Source organism: Nyctereutes procyonoides, unplaced genomic scaffold (genome assembly GCF_905146905.1).
Source record: "Nyctereutes procyonoides isolate TBG_1078 unplaced genomic scaffold, NYPRO_anot_genome, whole genome shotgun sequence".
In the NCBI taxonomy this organism is placed as follows: Eukaryota; Metazoa; Chordata; class Mammalia; order Carnivora; family Canidae; genus Nyctereutes; species Nyctereutes procyonoides.
The window spans coordinates 19259181-19279569 of NW_026575047.1; the positions used below are offsets into that span (position 1 = coordinate 19259181).

Sequence of the window (20389 nt, forward strand, 5' to 3'; positions counted from 1 at the left end):
AGAATGATGTATTGGAAGTAACAATGAAATGACAAGACTTCAAAATGTAAGGAGCATGACCCAGTGCTTAACAGTAATGTTGGACAAGATATAACATCTCTTTCAATTAAGATATTGACACATTTTGGGACACCTGGGTGGCTCAGTGGTTGCGCGTCTGCCTTAGGCCCAGGGCATGATCCTGGAGACCCTGGATTGAGTCCCGCATCAGGTTCCCTGCATGGAGACCTGCTTCTCCCTCTGCCTGTGTCTCTGCCTCTTTCTCTCTGTGTCTCTCATGAATAAATAAATAAAATCTTAAAAAAAAAAAAGATATTGACATGTTTTCAGTAATGAAAGCTGCAGGAGGCAGAGATAAATGTTGATTATATCCTTAAATAAGATCAGGAATAAGGTCACACATACAAAAATCTTAATACTTTTAAATACAAGTTGAAGCTTACAATTTAAGAGTACAAAGCAAAATCATAGTAACAGAAGAGAAAGTAAATATTGGTTTAAAGTTTCTTGAAGGTTGGAGGCAAGGCAATCAATGTGGTCGCTGCCGGGCACAACTGTCCCACCTTGTCTTCCTCAGTGCAAGATTTCCTCAGCAAATCTCTGAGTAATGAAGAAAACCTGAAAACGTTTGGGAAATTAAATAATCCAAATGACTATGGGCACAATTATAAAGACTGGTCAAATTACAGGAATGGTTATGAATTTGATGACCTCAAAGAGTACATGGAGGAGACAATTATGAAGGCCCTTGATCATTAGAATCTGGATCTGGATGTGCCATGCTTTGCAGATGCTGTAAGCACGACAGAAAATGTAGCTATATATATCTGGGAAAACCTCCAGAAATTTCTTCCTCTGGGAGTTCTTTATAAAGTAGAAGTATATGAAACTGACAATAATGTTGTCATCTATAAAGGAGAATAGCTTTTCGGAGTTAATACTGTAGAAGAACTAATTTCTTTCTTTTTTTTTTTTTTAAAGATTTTATTTATTTATTCATGAGAGACACAGAGAGAGAGAGAGAGGCAGAGAGGCAGAGACACAGGCAGAGGGAGAAGCAGGCTCCATGCAGGGAGCCTGATGTGGGACTCGATCCCGGACTCCAGGACCACACCCTGGGCTGAAGGCAGGCACTAAACCGCTGAGCTATCCAGGGATCCCCCAGAAGAACTAATTTCTTTCAAAGGTCTTTATACCCTTGGACTATTAAGAAGTCATCACACACACAAAAAAAAAGTCATCACATAATTGTTACACTTCCACATTGTGTTCTGGAGTGCCTGATTTATTGAAATCACTGTAGGACCTGTTGTGAATTCAAATCTATTTTAAAATTAAACTTGTAAAAAATATTCTGAGTATCACTTAGTCTTTGTATCTGTAGATTAAAATCACTTCACTTCAAAAAAAAATCACTTCACTTCAGTAAAATGTTGTGGTGTGAGATTTAAAAGGAAAATAAATCAATTCTTGTTTTTCTGTTAAAAAAAAAAGTTTCTTGGAGGTCATTTGTAGGCAAACTTAGGCTGCCTCTCACTCTTTCACTCTATCATGTAAAGTCCTATTTTACATAAATAACACTTCTTCAACAGTGTTTTTTAATTATTGTTTACTTGCCGTCTTTCCACTAGATACAAATCTGTGACTGGTGTTAACAAACTTAATTTTGTATTACCATAATCTTGCCACAGAATATGTATATATATTTTTGTACATGTACATTTTTAAGGCATTATCTTTTGAGTTTGAAAGTTCAGCTTCAAGGAAAAAAATTTTACTACGTGGCTTTCTAAATTATTGAAATGAGGTAACTTACAACCATCTTAATACAAATAGTAAAAATAATATAAACACTAAAATAACCAAACCAACCTATTTCAAAGACTCAGCTAATTGCAAACAGGAAACAAAAGAATCAGAAAGAACTTGTCAGATAAGAAAAATTTTGTAAGATGGAACTTATAATAAATAACACTACAAAGGAGTTTTTATTCTAATGGGAATAGTAATACAAAAAAATTTCATCTTATCAATAAGTAAAAATAATTTTTAAAATTCTTGAAAATCAATACGACTTACTCTTTAATATCACGAAGCTGATCAACATCTTGTGATCTTGTAAAATCTGGATCATGGGCTAGCAGGTGAATCATGTATGGAACTACATATTCAGGCAACAGTGATAGTAATTTCTCTAAAGTGAAAACATTATTATTAACAATAATAATAACAGCTGTTATAAAATCCCTCTCTAGTTTGCATTCTACTTCAGTTTCCATCTTTTTCCTCAATTATTTAAAATTAGAGGCAACATGCCATCTAGATGATACTGAAATACATGTCAGTGTTGAAAGCTATTAAAGCCAAAAGGATAATTTGAGACTATACAGTGGGACCTTGGTAAAGCTGGGAAAATACTTCTTTATTCTCTGACACCGGAGCAAAGTATTTAAATCAAGCCACACTGCTAATTCCCTAAGAAAAATGCAATTTCCCTAAACAGTGTTTTTACACTATAAATAGGACTGAGAAACCAGGATTTTAGACATTAAGTATATCACAACTACAGGAATAGCATTCTACAAAAATTATGGTGTTATTATAAATACACTACAATGGAAATATATGAAATAAACCCCACCTACAAATTGATATACTGACAAGATACACTGGCACACTGGGAACTTTCAAAATTACTTACCAGTAGCCATGGGGTTCTGTTTAATGTACTCCCTGCGTATACTGATATTTTTTAGTAAACACTGTCGTGCATGTGCTCTTCTCTCCTTCACAGGATCTTTGGCACACAAGGCAAAGATCGCCATATATTCCAATGGCAACAGTAACTTCACGAGAGCTTTATGCAACTTCTGGGCAAATATCTGCCTTACTTGGTAGCACTCATCCTACAGCAGCACAAAACCATAAATACTTAAATAAAAATGTTAGTACTTTTAAAATCATGACAAAATAACCTAGTTAAGAAAAAAACTGGCAAACATAAAGAGCAGTTTGTTTCAAATGCCTTCATTTAAAAAATAATGGTAATTATACTGGAGAATTAAAAAACAATACTTAGAAGATACTTAGAATAGTTGTAATAGCAATTCCTTTTGTGCACACAGCAAATGGAACTGTATCCACAGAAAGTAAATGTATTTAACTTTGAAGGCCAAGTGATTGACAAAAATAAGAGGAGTACTTACATTAATAACAAGTGCACAGAGCTGAAACTGTTCTGGAGTTATAATTTCATGGTAACAAGGTTCCTGAGCAAGCTTCATTATGGCACTACCAGCAGCTAATCGCAAGCGAGACATATCAGATTTACTATAAACAAACAAAAAAGAAATAAACATTTCCTATAACCATTATCATTCACAACAATGTTTTGATCCCTTTTTGAGTGTTAATGTCTTTAGTATAATTTATGCTTAAATTGACATAATGTACAAATATCTGGGAAAACTACTTTGAGTCCTTGAACTCAACGCAAGGAAAAAGGTTCAAATCATTGTGACTAATGACAAATTTATTTATCTTCATTTTTAGTTATGTTCTAGTGTAGATCCTCTACCACAGCCAAGCAGCTCCGCTTAGGATCACAACTTAACACTAATTCCAAAGTCAGTAAGAACCATTTACATCAGGAACAGTATTCCTCATTTTAAGAGGAATACACATTCATTGTAGAAAACTTGATTAAATCACCCATATTTCCTTAGTTTTTAAATGCATGTACATACACATGCATACGCATACACACACACGCGCCGCCGCCCCCCCCCCCCGAAATCTAGCTTAAGCCTATACGTCTGATGAAATAGAAGGGCCAGCAATTAGGAGTTGATTTACACTACAGAAGAGGAGGTATCAGAAAAATATCTAAAAGGAAAGAATATGGGAATGAGAGCCAGTATCTATCTGGGCTACTAATCTCTGGGGCAGACTTTGTTTGTAGCAAAAAAAAAAAAAAAAAAAAAAGGAAGTCCAGCATTCCCAGCCCAGCCCAGCCCAGTATGCCCAGTAGTTTATTACCTAAATGGTAAAATGTGACAATGAATGGGATGAAAGGACAGTTTTATTTCAACTTCTATGTGAAACATACTATGGTTATGACATTTTGAAGACTTCAGGAAATGTGGAAAGCTGTCGGAGTCCATCATTAGCATACAAGAGGAGAAAACATGGCACTCTTGGACAATAGGATTATCAAAGTGAACATTGATATTCTTGAGGGAACTTCAAATGGCTTCTGAGACAATTCAGGAATTAAAAAAAAGTAACTACCATCTGGGTGCTTAAGTCTGTGCTAGTCAGTGTGTGAAACTGTCACAGGCTTTTTCTCATTTAATTTTCACTCTGTAGGATGAGGAAATTGAGGCTTAGAAAAGTGGTTTATATAAGTTCACACAGCTAGTAAATGGGAGTGTAGAGTTGTAGAAGTTCCTGATTCTAGAGCCCAAGTTAAACCATGGGATATGTAATACCTAATTAAGACTTGCCTAATTATTTCATGATTTATGTGTGTTCCACAATTAACCATTTGCCTATTTTCTATGATGATAAACAATGATGAAAAGAACATGTCTATATATATGTATTCGTAAGATTCCTTTATTTCATGAGTATAAAAAGTCAAAATGGTAACATTTATAAAGATCTAGACACAAAACGCCAAACTATCCAGCCAAGACTGTGCCAATTTATGTTCAAAGGAGTAATGAGGAGACCCATTACTCTGAACCCATGAAAAAAAAAAGTGATTACTTTAAAAAATATTTTTGCTGATTTGAGAGGCAAGAGGTATTGCTAAGTTTAAGCTGTATTTAATGTATTTAGTGATGCTAAACGTTTTTTAAAAGGTAAACTGATAATTTATAGTCTCTATCTCTATTGGGGATCCTGCCTATTTATCACTGATTTCTAAGAGCTCATTATTAAGCCTTTGCCATAGTTTCCCCAAATACAAAACTTCTCATTATCCCTAACTCGGCTCTAATCTTCTAATCTGTTCCTACAAAAACTACCCTTGGCTTATTCTATGATTAAGATAATTTTCCATGGTTTTCTTCAGTTTATCAAAGCATTCAGCATCTCTACTATAATTTGCTCATTTCCAAATCTCCTCACTGAATGCATATTCTTGGAAGGAGAGATTTTATACCTTTAAAAAAAGCACAGCAGTACCTAGGATGACAGTGCTCAATAAATAATGAATGCATAAATTTAAATTTATGTTAAATGTAACCTGTAATAACACATTTTAAAGGAGGAACACATCACAAGTAGAATTCTATAGTTTTATCTGTTGGTACTCCTGGACCCTTAAGTCAAGAATTTGAAACAAATACGATCATGAAAAATTTGTTTTTAGTTTCATCTTAAAATGAATAGAAAGAAGAAATGGTGATTTCCAAAACAGTGAAAATGTGTAGAAATGGAAACAATTTGTTTTTCTCATTCACAGAACCCTGTTTTAATCTTTTGCAAACCACCAGAAAGGCTGTAACTTTTCCTCCTTTAAACCCCTCCACTGAAGCTTGTATTCCTTTCATAGTACCAAGTCACTCTACTTATTCAATCATTATACTACAGGGCAAAAGGTAGGAACTGAATCTTATTTGTTTTTGCTGCAATGCTTTTCATGGTGTTTTGAAAAGAGTAGTATTTCAACAGATATTTGCTTAAGTAAACTAAATTTTGAAGCCAACTATAACATATAATGATTACAACTAAACATTTACTAGAAAAATCTGGTCTTTAAAAGTGAAAAGAAACATTCCATCATTGAGATGAAAACCCCAAGTGAGTATATTAGATCTGATCCTGAGTGTTGGCAAACTGAATTTAAATAAAATATTTTAAAAAAAATTCTGATCCTGAAGCATATAGTACAACATTCAATATTAATTAGGTAAATAGTTCCTATGTAAGTTCTACCAACATTTTGAGCTGTAAAAATTGGAAAGGAAGAAAGATCTCACCTGATCCTCTTTTGCTCTGTCAGGTCACCCTCACTAACCAACATCGCTGATAATAATCGAAGAGTTGAATTGGCAGATTTAGACTGGTTGTTTTTCATACCCAACAGCCACCTTACCAGAAGTTTAATTGCCTGTACCTATAAAATATTAACATGCTAAAAAAAGAAAGGAACTTAAAATTCCAATTAGATGGAAGATTAATTTATGTCAATTAGATTAGTGAGGTTGCTTAATTGCTGGTAGACATGTTTTATTAAACATGTCTGTAGGATAACGATAACAGTAAGAATATTTATTCTGTTTAATCTATAATATGCACTTTTCCCAGAACTGTACATTAACTTATTTGATGTCCCAAGCAAGCTTACAAGGCAAGTGTTTTTATTTCCAATAGATAAGGCAATGAGACACATTACTACGATGGATAATTTGCCTAAACTCTGGCTTGTGAACCCAGGCTTTTCACACTTGTCCAAGATTTTCAAATTGTTTGAAAATACATTGTTTAAAAATAACTTTTTAAACTATACCTAGTATAGTGATTAAAATGAGCTATTTAGATAGACGTTAATTTTTTTATAAGTACTGCAAGAACTATCTTGAAGAAATCATTAAGTCTGATTCTATCTGACTATCCTGATTTAAAAACTAGGAGATTGCATAATTATTTGTGGTCATAATTACTTGGAAATTTATACTCAAAAGAACGCTACCAATACACATGAAATAGCTAAAGGATCTAGGTGCTATTTACGGTATTTATCATAAAAAGGAAAAAGGAATGGATGGAACACGACTAGGAAGCTACAAAGGGTGAAAAACATTATCAATGAAGATGATAACAAATGAGTCTTGCTTCAATCCCAATATTACACTTTAAAAATTACCTTTACTGAAGTAATTTTGTATGTATCTAAAGTTACCAATTTGATGACAAGCATCTGTTTTGCCAAGTTAATATTCCTATTTTTGTAGAGAGTTGTACTGAGGTTAGATCTGAGATGCTTCTGAGCATCAACATTCCACAAATTTCTGTGTAAAACAGCCTCACTGAAATTTAGCAAGCAGTAAGTTCTACAGAAGATGCTGACATGTATCTATATGTAAACAACTCAATGAGGACTACAATTTCTTTGAGAAACATAACCTTGATTTAAAAATAAGTACTTCATGCAACACAAAAGTTATCAAGGCCTATACAAATTTACCTTTGCTAGTACTTCGGGGGAAACCTCTTCATCTGGAGACCATAATTTTCCATTCTTCTCACCTGTTGACTATAGACAATTGAATATATTTAACTCTTAAAAACAAAAGCAATTTTAAGGTTTCCTTCATTAAGTTTTTCATGCCGAACAATGCAGTGCTCTAGGAAACCTAGAGGAAAGTCACCAGAACTTGAAAAAGAAGAACAAAGTTGGAGGACTTGATCTTCCTGATTTCAAAACTTACTACAAATTTATAGTAATTAAGACAAAATGGATGGTACTGACATATATGGCCATATAGACCAATGGAATGAAACAGAGAACCCAGAAAAACCCTCACATATATGGCCAATTGATTTTTAACAAGGTTAAGACCAATTACTTCAACAAATGGACTGGAAAAACTGGATATCCACAAGCAAAAAAAAAAAAAAAAAAAAAAAGATGACCTAACACAAAAATTAACTCAATATAGAGTTATAGATCAAAGATCTATTAATTTAAGAGCTAAAACTATTAAAATCCTAAGAAGATGATACAGGGGAAAATCTTCATGATCTTTGATTTGACAAATATCTGACAAGGGTTTAATATTCAGAATATACAAAAAATTCTTACAACTCAGCAACAATAAACAACCCAATTAAAAGCATGCAAAGGACTTTAAATGTCCAAAGAAGATACACAAATGCATAAAAGCACATGGGAAAACAAAAACAAAAACAACCTTCTACATTGTTAGTCATTAGGGGAAGAAACACAAACCCTAACCACAAGATACTACTTCACATCCACTAGAAAGGCCATTATCAAAAACACAGAAAAGAGTAAGCATTGGCAAAGACGTGAAGAAATTGGAAGACTTGTGCCTTGATAGTGGGAACGCAAAATGGTACAGTCACTGTGGAAGATAGTGTGGTGGTCCCTCAAAAAGTTTAACAAAGAATGACCAAGTGACTCAGCAATTCCATTCCTTAGTATATACCAAAAAGATCTGAAAACAAGGTCACAAATGTTCAGATCAGCATTATTTACAAAAGTCAAAAGGTGGGAAGAAACCCAACTGTCCATCAACAGATGAATAAACAAAATGTAGGCTATACATACATTATTTTGCATAAAATGAACTTCTGATACATAATACAAATGAACTTTGAAGTCATGATGCTAAGTGAAATATGCCAGGCACAAAAGGACAAATATTGTATGATAAGAGGCATCTAGAAGAGGCAAATTCAAAGTCAGAAGTACAACAGAGGTTACCAGAGGCTGTGGGAAGGAAACCATGGGGATTACTGGTTAATGAATACAGAGTCTCTGTCTGAGATTGAAATGTTTTGAGGGAAAAAAAAAAAGGTTTTGAGAAAATGGTGGTGACAGTTTCACAACAATGTGGGTACATATTTTAGGTGGTGGTTTGGGTCATTTTGGAGAGCTGTTTGGCTTTCCTGGGTATACAGTAGGTGTACACGGTATTAAACTTGTTTTTTAAAAAACAAAACAAATACACCAACCCAACAACAAATATAGGAATGCTGGTGTATTAATGTAAGTGAATTGTACACTTTAAAATGGCAAAAATGCCAAAAGTTTATATTATATATAAAATTTTACCACACAAACAACAAAAAAGAGCCACCTTAAACTACAATCTAGGTATCTAAGAGGTGTCTTAAATTTCACGTTTGTTGCTATTCACATCTATCAACAGTGCAAAGAACAGCAAAAATGTTAAGTGGGAAATGACACTTAAGCCATGCTCTTCCATTCTTGTCTATTACATCCAAATCGGGGAAGTTAAAGAGAATGGAATGCACTGGCAAATGTCTTTCTAAGTTTGGGTATCGAAGGCTTCAAGACTATTGGATCATGTGTAAGGAATAGGTAAGCTGGACAAATTAGCACTGCATTGAATGTCATACACTCCTTGACCAAGTAGGCCATAAACTTCATTACATCTATTTGGTAAAGCAGTGATTCTTAATCAGAAGTGTATTTCAGGAATCACTTGGGGAGCCTTTTCAAGCTATCAATTCCCAGGCTCCAACCCAGGGCTAATAAATTAGCATGCACGCACATACACGTGCACATACCCACCAACCCACACACTTCAATAACTAAAATAGAATATGGGCCTCATGCCAAAAATGCAATGTCATTATATTTCAAAACATTAGTTAAAAATCCACTTATATTTTTAACAACATCTGATAAAATAAAATTCTAGCATTCCAGTAAATTGTCCTTCAAATGTTAGGATAATAGCATTTGACTTATATTTTTTACTTCATGATTCATCCATCTCATGTTCTCATTTTTATTTTCTTAAATGTTAAGTTCTTGTAATAGCTACATGAAGTTAGGATGTCACTTGGAAATTTAAATAAATAAATAAGGAATGAAAACATAATAATTGAAAAGGAAAAGAGAAGCAGAAATGTTTCTGTAATAAAGATATAAACAGTTTTAGCCTCATTATTCTAAATTTAATTAAATTATAAACTTACCCTGTCATTCATTAGCAGATCTTTCACAATAAAATTTGCTACTACAGATTTCATTGGGGAAGCAAATTGATCTGGTGCTAACATAGAAATGTGGCCCAATGAAACTAACGGAGTAATAAGTTGTTCTGGTACATCAGCATTCAGACTCCTACTGAGTGGCTATAAAAATAAAATAGTCAAAATTACCAGTTTTGTTTTATAAAAATCTAGACATTCTATGGAAACAGTAAATGTTCCTGACATTCTTAAATTTATTGTGCTCAAACAAATCTGTTCTAATGATATGATCAAAAGTAACTTCAGCCATATTAGATGCTTGATTCTTAGTTCAACTACTGAAATTCAGGAAGATTGAAAGAACCCAGAAAGGGGAAAAAAATAAAGAACATATAAAAGGCAGAAGTAAAAACAAGAACATTTCTGTATCATCAAATTAGCATTAAAAGCCTACATTAATAGGCTTGTTTTATTATTGGATTTCTTATCCTGTAGGGACATTTTAAATGACCATAAATAAGCATTCACTGGGTTCTGTTGATACTATATCCAATTTATAATAACACATAAGAGTACTAATTTATCTTACTTACTCCTAGTACCTTTCTAGTAGTGGAATCAGGCCAAGGATTATACATAAGAAAAGACAAATAGGACTAATTTTCAGGTAGGGTTGTCAGGTACTTTAAACTGGGTAGTTCAAAGTTACCTACTTATACTTTCTGAGGTTATGTGGACCACTGAGCCAATAAAGCTAAAATTAAGTAAAATATTCTAACACAAACACACAAAATATTCCACTATATGTAGTACTTGAACACATAATGTGATCTAGAGGCTGAGAATACAGTACTTAAAAAAAAAAGAGAAAGAGAGAATCCCTACTCTCATAGAATTTATAGACTAGGGTGAGATTAAATAGCTTAAAAAAAAAAAAACTACCTTCTATCTTGGTCAAACCACACAGCATAAAAATAAAAATCAACACAAACACATCCTGTATATTATATATACCTCAAAAATCTGTGCAAGCTGGACTTCTTTATTTGTGAATATGGCATGTATACAGTGAACAGCCTGTTTTGCTTGATGTGGAGTACCTCTCTTTGCTTTCTGATGTAAAATGGGAATTAAGGTCCTGTAAAAAAATAATATCATAGTTAAAAAAAAAAACATATACCACAAGTAGTTCTTTTGGTTTCTCTTTCCTTTCCCATAACTGTTTGGATGTATGCTAATAGAGAAGCCTCTCTTATTTTTTTTTTAAGTTTATTTATTTAAGTAATCTACACCCAACGTGGAACTCAAATTCCTGACCCTGAGATTAAGACTCACATGCTCCATCAGCTGAGCCAGCCAGGCACTCTGAGCAGACTCTTAAAAATTACATCATCTATAGAAAGATTTAAAGCTCCTTATCTGTCCCCAACTATAATCCAAGAAACACAATGTCTCAAGAAAAGGCCTACTCCAGGAGACAATTTTTGTTTTAGAGCCACCTCATGAACATGGAGAAATAAACAAGCCATCCTTAATTTATAGTCTAAAACTTGCCACGTTATTTTTATATTCACCTTCTAAGTACATACTCCTAATTTTCTGCTTTACTTCCACAATCCCATTCAGTTATTTTACAGCAGTCATGGAAAAAAGTAGTAAAAGGTCGAGTTTTATTAAAAAACTGAAATGATACCAGTGGAACACAGTATGCAATGATACAGACATACATATATCGGTAGAGGAGTAATAAAAGCATTGAATGATTATTGAGAGCTTGTGCCAACCACCATTTTAAGTGTTTTTACATGGATTAATTCAATTAATCCTCATAATCACCCAAAGAGGACTATTATATTAAACAGATAAGAAAACTAAAGCACAAAAATATTATTTATTTAAACTTAATAGAGTTAGGATTTGGTGGAGTTGGGGTGTGAAGAGGTGTACTTCTGTTCCAAAATTCATGCACTTAACCTCTATATTGACATTGAAGATCAAAGTAAAACAATCTTTCCATAGGGCAATATGAATATACACATTAAAGTATTAAATGCTGATATGGGAAAACACTGTATGAAGAAAACAGCATGTGTGTATCAACCTATAAAAGAACAGGTATACACATCAAGCAGATAAAATACTCCTAAAAAATATTGAAGTGTTAATAGTGACTCTTTTTCTCCTTTACATTTCCTAAAGTTTAAGCTTTTTACAATGAACATATATGTATTTTTTTAATCAAAAGAAAATCTACAGCAAGAAAATTTAAGAAAAGATACTTGTCATACATTTACTGTAGTGGTCCTATTTTCTAGATTATTAGGTCACTGGCATCAAATACAATGGTGACAAAGGGTCCTCTTATGAAAACAGGAGGCTAGACATTAAGAGCAATACCCCAGATCCTAGGTCATGCACCTCAACCAAAAAAACTGGAACATATGTTAGTCAGTATAAATCTAATTTGACATTTATGAGTATTCCACATTTCTTTGTATGCAGGTTTAGAATGGTAAGGTAGGGATTTCCATGCCCAACTAGTCTCCCTAACTGAGCACTGTTTAACTCTTTTTTTTTCCCACAGACCCATTTATGAGTAACAGTTCTTATAAATAACACAAGTAACAAAGGAAGACATATTATTAATCAAATTGTTGTTAAACATATTATTAATTCTTAGCCTAATGAAATGATGACACAACAACTTTAACCTTTTTCCTTGTTAGTCTAGTGTGCTATAATCCAAAGATGCCATCAGGATTGTTGAAGCCTGCACTGTCATGCTTCTCTGCTCTTAAATGATTCTCTCCTTCCTTTCTTCATTAGTCTTAAGAACAAGAGGTTTTATTCCTTGTCTCCAAAGTTAACTATTCTATCTATTCCCATCTTACCACTGTTTCATTTGGGATGGAATTCCTTTAAGAATAAATCCTTTACCTTAAAAAAGGGTTTTCTACCTTGAAAAACTCACCAGAAACTTTATCCTGCTATGCCAATTATTTTTTTCAATGTACAAATATAAAGATTATCATCTCTAGGCTATAAACTCTTTGAAAACAGGGACTGTGGTAATTCTTTTATGTTAGTACAGTTCTGAGAATGAAGAGAATGTACAATAAATATTGACTTATTTTTCTCAAATTAAACTGTTAGCTTACAAATTTAATAAAAACTTTAGAAGTCAGGAGTCTTCTTGTCCTATTATTACCCTGTGAAGAAAAACTGGTTTGATTTGGATATATCCAGAACTATTTGCATATACCCTGAACATCTGATTCAACAGCTATCAGCAATGTGATTTTCCTCCAAAAGACATCTCCCACATCTTTTGTCTAAATATAAACTCTCAGCACAAGTTTGATCCTAAGGCAACCTCTTTAAGATGCCAAAGTAAAAGTATAAAAATGTATTTCATTCTTATGATGAAAGGGGAAAGGTAATCTTGAGGGAGAGATTAAAATTATAAAAGCACCACTGCAAACAACCAAGCAACTAATAAGATACACGATTAAAGCACACTACTTGATTATCCCATTCTTTGATGAGACATGAAGGTAGCAGCTATTGAATTTACATAAGCGGGAGGAAAAAAAAAACGAACATTCATAGATAAGGAAGATGTTATTAACCACAAATTCTAAGTTCTGTGAAAACTCTTGATTATTAGTATTTAAAAATAATCCTGTTATAGACAAAATTTCAGTTTGTTCTTTTGCCTAATTTCTTCTTCTGTTTGTTCTTCTAAAGGTAGAGGAGGAGCACAAAGCAGAGAAAAGATGAAACAAAGAATACAGAAAAGTAGCTTTTTTTTTTAAAAAAGTAAGCTCCAAGCCCAATGTGGAACTTAAAAGTCATGACCTTGAGATCAAGAATTGCTCTACTGATTGAGTCACCCAGTTGCAACCAGAAAAGTAGCTTCTGAGTAAAAGTTCTCTTTCCTCTCTTCTATCTTCCTCCATGAAAGGGAAAAATGACTGTATGGCTCCCACTCTTAAAACACTTTTGTGTTTACCATGAGAAAAAATATACTCACGATCGTATCTGGGGTAGGTCTGTTTCTATTTTGTGGCCTGTATTTCTAAAAATTTGTATAGCAGCTTCTGCTACCTTGTCATCTTCCATTCTGAGGCACTGTAACAGGGACTCATATGTCTCTGCAGAGTGGAACGAGGTAGGATGTGTGAAAGACAGAACCTAGAGGAATAGATACAGCTTTAGAAGTATAGACAATGGTTTTAATCCATTAAAAGAAGAGAATTATTTTCTAATATGAATACAACTCAAAATATTGGGCTGTATATGCTAGCATACGGAATGAAGATTTTATTTCATAGCCTCCTTTGCAACTTATTACATTTAATGAGACATTAGCAAAAATATTGTGCAGATTTTTTAAGAGAGCTGATTTATAGCCCTTGCCTTATTTTCTTCTTCACCTTATCTATTCTGATACTGGGAATGCAGAAAATGTGGCTCCATTCTTATGGATTGTGGTATTGTGATGTGAACAAAATATTAACACAGAGCTTTATTTCGCTGGCAAAAAGATACTCCATAAGGGGTATTTTAAGTGGAATCCATCACAAAAAGTTCACTTGTTACACCTATAAACAAGCCATAATTGTGAACTTTTATCATGATTACAAACATAAATAATTATTCCCTTATTTATTCCTACATAAGTCCCAGTACTAAGACATTTACAGCAATTTAGACACAACATGTCTACAAAGTTTACTTTCCAAGAAGTGGAAAAAATTTAGTTAGCATAGTATCAGGAATAAGGGCTAAAAGTAGAGAAGTCGGGGGCAGGGGGTGCAGTATTTAGTCTTCATCAACTATTCAATTAGCATTTATTTACTGGGTTATAAAGTATAGAGATTGTCTCATTTGGTGAGGTTCTTGTCCATAATATTTAGAAAACATATTGACATGTTACTAATAAATTGATAATATAATACCCTATAAAAGTTTTAATTACTTACAGAAAGAAAATGGAGAATCAAATCTGAAAACCTGAATCAACCCATTAAAGATGTTTCTTAAAGATGATTTCATTTCACTCTTAAAAACTACTTAAAAATATAAGCTTATTATTAAAAATATACTTAAAATATTTCTCATTAAGCATCATATCAATTCTTCCCACAACATTATATTTAAGACCATTCCAATACAACCCCATCACTCTTTTCTATATCATGTCCACTGCATTGGTTAGTCTCTTCTCCTTCAGTTTATATATTGTAATCATCTAAATATTTCTTTGCCTTCAATTTCCTCTCCTCTTTACTCTGTCAAGTGCTGTTATCATATTAAAAGCCCGAATGAAAGACCCTGATAATACCTTTCTGCTCCAATAGCATTCCACAATCTAATACAAACCTTGTCTCCCATTACTCCTCAAAGCAATCTTTTTCTCTAGTCAGGCTAGATTCCCAACAATTCCTAATATATGCCAAGAATGATTTTCTTTGATGATGCAGCACTTCCCTTAGACTAAATCATATCTTGTCCACAAAGTCTTGTCTGACCCAGTCTTACTAATTGCTCTATTCTCTGAATTCTTTGGCATAAGAATATAAATAGGATTAGCAATTGTTTAAAAATTCTCTGATCAGACAGATGCTGTCATAAAATTTCTGTAAGCGATCCTACTACTCCAGATGAAAGGTAAGACTAGATCCTTTAAAACATACTGTTACAAGCACATGTGGTTAAAATACAGGCATGCAAATGATGAATGAAACAGCAAACCCTCCAAACATTATTATTTTAAAATGTGAAACAATTACATTATTGTAATGTAAAAAAATACATTTTTATAAAATATTATTTCTGCCACAAATGTTTAATCTTTCAAATAGTTCCCAATGAAATTAAGTCCTACTCTTGCATATCCTTTTTTTTTCTTGCATATCCTCAAGGGAGTTCAAATTAAAACTGTGGAAATGCATGGAGACAAAATTATCTCAAAAGTACCTTAAGAAGTTCAAGTCCCGAACGAATAGCTGTATCTGGACTTACACCCTCCTCTTCATCATCTGCTGTCCCTTCTATTGATTTATTCATCAGTTTTACCAGTGCACTATAAAAACAAGAAAATCTAAATTAGAAACCATACTAGATTAGTAACTATATCCTAATTGCATCATGGCAGGATACATATAGCATCTAAACATCAGACACAAATATGTTCCTGGAGGAAAAAGTTATTTTGTGACTTTTCAACTTTTTCCCTATTTGACAGCTGAGCTTACTTTCAGTTTATCTCCCCAGAACTCTGCCCAAACTCCATTTGTAACTCTACTGAAAACCAACAAAATTGAAATGAAACAACACATACTGGAAATAGAATTTAATATTGATTTCTATATATAAAGAAATCATTTACAATCTTAGGAAAAACAATAAATAGATGGAAGTTGTTAAATTGACAAATAAGTCACTAAAAGGAAAAAGCAAATAATTAACAAAATCATGGACAAAGACATTTAAATTAATCTCTGGTAATCAACTTACTGAATCAGTAATTCCATATCTAGAAATTTATAACAAAGAAGCAGTTCATCAAAAGCATCATGTTATATTCATAAATAGATTAATCAGTTAAAAACCATTTAATTACAAAAATACAGATTCTAAAGGGCACATGAACCCTGATGTTTATAGCAGTATTATCAACAATAGTCTAATTATGGAGAGAGCCCAAATGTCCATTCAATGATGAATGGATAAAGAAGTGATACATATATATGTTCCATGATATACATATACTCAGTCATCAAATTAAATAACATCTTGGCATTTGTACAATGTGGATGGAGCTAGAGGTTAATTATTATTACCTTTATTAGGCTAATAAGTCAGTCATACCATATGACTTCACTCACATGTGGAATTTAAGAAACAAAAGATGAACATATGGGAAGGCAAAAAAGGAAAGAAAAAGAAAGAGAAGGAAACATACAGTAAGAGACTTTTTTTTTTTTAAATTTATGATAGTCAGAGAGAGAGAGAGAGAGGCAGAGACACAGGCAGAGGGAGAAGCAGGCTCCATGCACCGGGAGCCTGACATGGGATTCGATCCCGAGTCTCCAGGATCGCGCCCTGGGCCAAAGGCAGGCGCTAAACCGCTGCGCCACCCAGGGATCCCCAGTAAGAGACATTTAACAATAAAAACAAACTAGGGTCGATGAGGGAGGTGGGTGTGTTGGGTGTTGAGGGCACTTATCATGATGAGCACTGGGTGTTCTATATAAGTGATGAAACACTAAATTCTACTCCTGGACCGATACTAACCAATGTTAACCAGAATTTAAATAAAAATTTTAAAAAACATTTAATTGTCCAACATTATAGAATTACTTCTTCAAGTACACCTAAACACCACAAAGTGGAGTATTACCTGGTCAATAAAAATCAGGCTATGTTGCAATATGGTACTATAAGTATAAACAGATGTGATTTATGGTTTTGAGACTGCTTCCTTATCAATGAACTGAGAAATAATACTACCTTATTTTGAGGACACTGATTTATTACAGCAAATGGCCTAATACATAGCAAATACTTAACAAATGGAAGCTAATCATAAAAGCTTTAGGTTAAAACTTTTTCTTTGGAAAAATATGCTTATTTTAGTCAAGTTATTAAAAAATGTAAGTATAGGGCTGCCCAGGTGGCTCAGCAGTTTAGCGCCGCCTTCGGCCCAGGGCCTGATCCTGGGAACCCAGGATGGAGTACCATGTCGGGCTCTATGCATGGAGCCTGCTTCTCCCTCTGCCTGTGTCTCTGCCTCTCTCTCTCTCTCTTGTCTCTCATGAAAAAATAAATAAAATTTTAAAAAAATGTAAGTATAAAACATAAGATACACATATATCTATATAATTTAAAGCAATTTTAGTACTTTTCTTTTTAACATTATAAGAATAATTTCAAAATCTTAGTATCTTTAATTGATAAAACTTTATGTTTTTGGAAAACAAATTAGGGATATGTATATAAACATTAGCCAGAAATAAAACTTATCATATAATTCATCTATTTAAAATGTATAATTCAATGGTTTTTAGTGTTTATTCACAGAGTTGTATTACCACAATCTAAATGAATTCTCCCGTCCTTTTCCAATGAGTCACTGCTATTCACTTGCACTTTCTCCAGCCCCAGTCATCTACTAATCTACCTTCTGCTGCTATACATTTGCCTACTCTGAATATTTCATATAAAAATAAAATCATACAATATATGGTTTTTATAAGTGACTCCTTTCACTTAGGGAACTGTTCTTAAGGTTCACCCACATTGTCGTATGTATCAGTATTTCATTTACTTTAATCCTGAATATATGAATGTAAGACAACTTATCCATTCATCAGTTGAAAAGACATTTGGGTTGTTTCCACTTTTTTGGCTATTAGAATTAATGTTGCTATAAACATTCATGTAGAGGTATGGACATACATTTTCATTTCTCTTGGGCATATATTTAGGAGTGGAATTGTTGGGTCATATGGTAACTCTGTTTTAACTTTTTGAGGAACTGCTAAACTGTTTTCCAAAGCAGCATCATCGTTTTAACATTCCCAGCAGCAATATACGAACGTAACAATTCTTCCACATCTTCTCCAAATTATCTTTTTGTTATAGCCATATTAGTGGGTATAAAGTGGTGTTTCATTGTGTACACATGCACGCGCACACACTCCCATCTCTGCACAAAAAATTGCCTTATGTCAACCAATCCCCTTTTCCATGCTGGCAATCACTGATTTGGTTTCTGTCGCTGTAATTTTACCATTTCTAGAATTTCATACATTGTGTGTCTGACATCTTTTATGTGACATAATTCTTTTGAGAGTCCTCCATGTTGTTGAGGAGAATCAGTAGTTTGTTCCTTTCTACTGCTGAGAAGTATTATATTGTATGGTTATATCACAGTTGTTTATCCAATTACCAATAGATAGACATTAGGATACTTCTCATTTAAAGATATAAAGTGCTATAAGCAATTAATTATATATCTTTATGGCAATTTATGTTTTCTTTCCTTATAGGCAATATCTAGTATTGGGATTCCTGAATTGTATGGTAATATTATATGTCCACTTAACATTACAATAAACCATCTCCTACTTCACTACCACTTGGTTCAGTCTATACCCTCATCAACACTTGGTATAGATAGGGTCTTTAATTTTACCATTCAAATGGTTGTGCAGTTGTATTTCTCATTGCAATCTGACTTTATATTTCCCTAATGAGTAATAATGTGTATTATCGTTTCCTATGCTACTTTCTTATTTGTATACTTGCTTGAAGTCTGTTCAAATTTTCTGTCCATTACTAAACTGTACTGTTTGTTTTACTGGATAGTAAGAATACTTTTTTATATTCTCGCTATAAACTTTTCAGATATATGCTTTGCAAGTATGTTCCTAGTCTTTAACTTGACTTTTCTTTCTCATAATAGTATCTTGCAAAAAGGAAACAGTATTTAACTTTCATTCATTATGCTTTTTATGTTCCATTTAAGATATCTTGCTCACCTCATATTTTGTTCTAGAAGTTTTACCTCTGATATTATATATTTTTTAAAATGTTATTTTCAACTTGAAAAAAATATTTTGATTTAAGCTATCAGGAGGAAATCCTATAAAAATATGAGTTTAACAAGATTATAAATTTTTAAGATCATACATGGTTGAAAAATTTATAAATGTATCTGATTATTGGTAAGAGGTAGTAGTCCGTTACTGACCACCTATGATGTGCTAAGTCTTAGTGTCTGTCCTAAAAATACAGTGCAAAACAAGACAGGCAGACTCTCTCGCTCTGAGTGAATAAATAAATGAATCTTTAAAAAAAAAAAGACCCTTTTTCAAGTTTACTCCCTTCCCATTTAATTTTTCTCCTTTACTTATTTTTTTTTTTTAAGATTTTATTTATTTACTCATGAAACACACACACAGAGAGAGAGAGGCAGAGGCAGAGGGAGAAGCAGGCTCTAAGCAGGGAACCCGATGTGGCACTCGATCCCAGACCTCCAGGATCATGCCCTGGGCTGAAGGTGGTGCTAAACCACTGAGCCACTGGGGCTGTCCCCACCTTCTTTAAAGATTTTATTTATTTATTCATAAGAGACACACAGAGAGAGGCAGAGACATAGGCAGAGGGAGAAGCAGGCTCCATGCAAGGATCCCAATGTGGGCTTGATCCCAGGACCCCAGGATCACACCCTGAGCCAAAGGCAGATACTCGACTGCTGAGCGACCCAGGCATCCCTCTTCTTTACTTTTTATAGCTAATCTGTCCACAATGGCTGTCCCACATCCAATTTATTTCCTAAAGCAGAGTTTACATTAGAAGTGTGACAGGGTATTTATCCTTTTGATTTTCTCATACCTAAAGGTGGCTGAGTGAGAACCTAGTGGGAACCTGTTGAGCTAAGCCAGTCACTTCTGGGCATCAGCAATTTTCTCTGCTCAAATATTATCATTTTCTTTGTGTACCAAGATACTGTGTTGTGAAGAACTACCTTAAGCTCTTCTCAATCGTTTGTCATCTGGGTTTGCCCTTGCTACCCCCAAACAAACTATTCTGGCCACTGTGATGTTTTTCCTTTTTCTAAATCCAATGGATGCTTTTAGTATCTATTTGACTTCTGGGGAACATATGACCCCTCCAT

At 33.5% G+C, this 20389-nt stretch overlaps 1 protein-coding gene across 1 annotated transcript in view; it reads right to left on the reverse strand.

Moving 5' to 3' along the window:
* The window catches only part of PDS5A (PDS5 cohesin associated factor A), a 152612-nt gene that overhangs the window by 33496 nt on the left and 98727 nt on the right, over positions 1-20389 (reverse strand). Inside the window, exons 18-26 of the mRNA XM_055326255.1 lie at positions 15682-15787; positions 13733-13893; positions 10714-10837; positions 9703-9861; positions 7196-7264; positions 5988-6124; positions 3207-3330; positions 2702-2906; positions 2080-2194 (exon numbers count right to left, since the gene is read on the reverse strand). Coding sequence (XP_055182230.1) covers positions 2080-2194; positions 2702-2906; positions 3207-3330; positions 5988-6124; positions 7196-7264; positions 9703-9861; positions 10714-10837; positions 13733-13893; positions 15682-15787 — 1200 coding nt within the window. The remainder of the gene's footprint in view (positions 1-2079; positions 2195-2701; positions 2907-3206; positions 3331-5987; positions 6125-7195; positions 7265-9702; positions 9862-10713; positions 10838-13732; positions 13894-15681; positions 15788-20389) is intronic.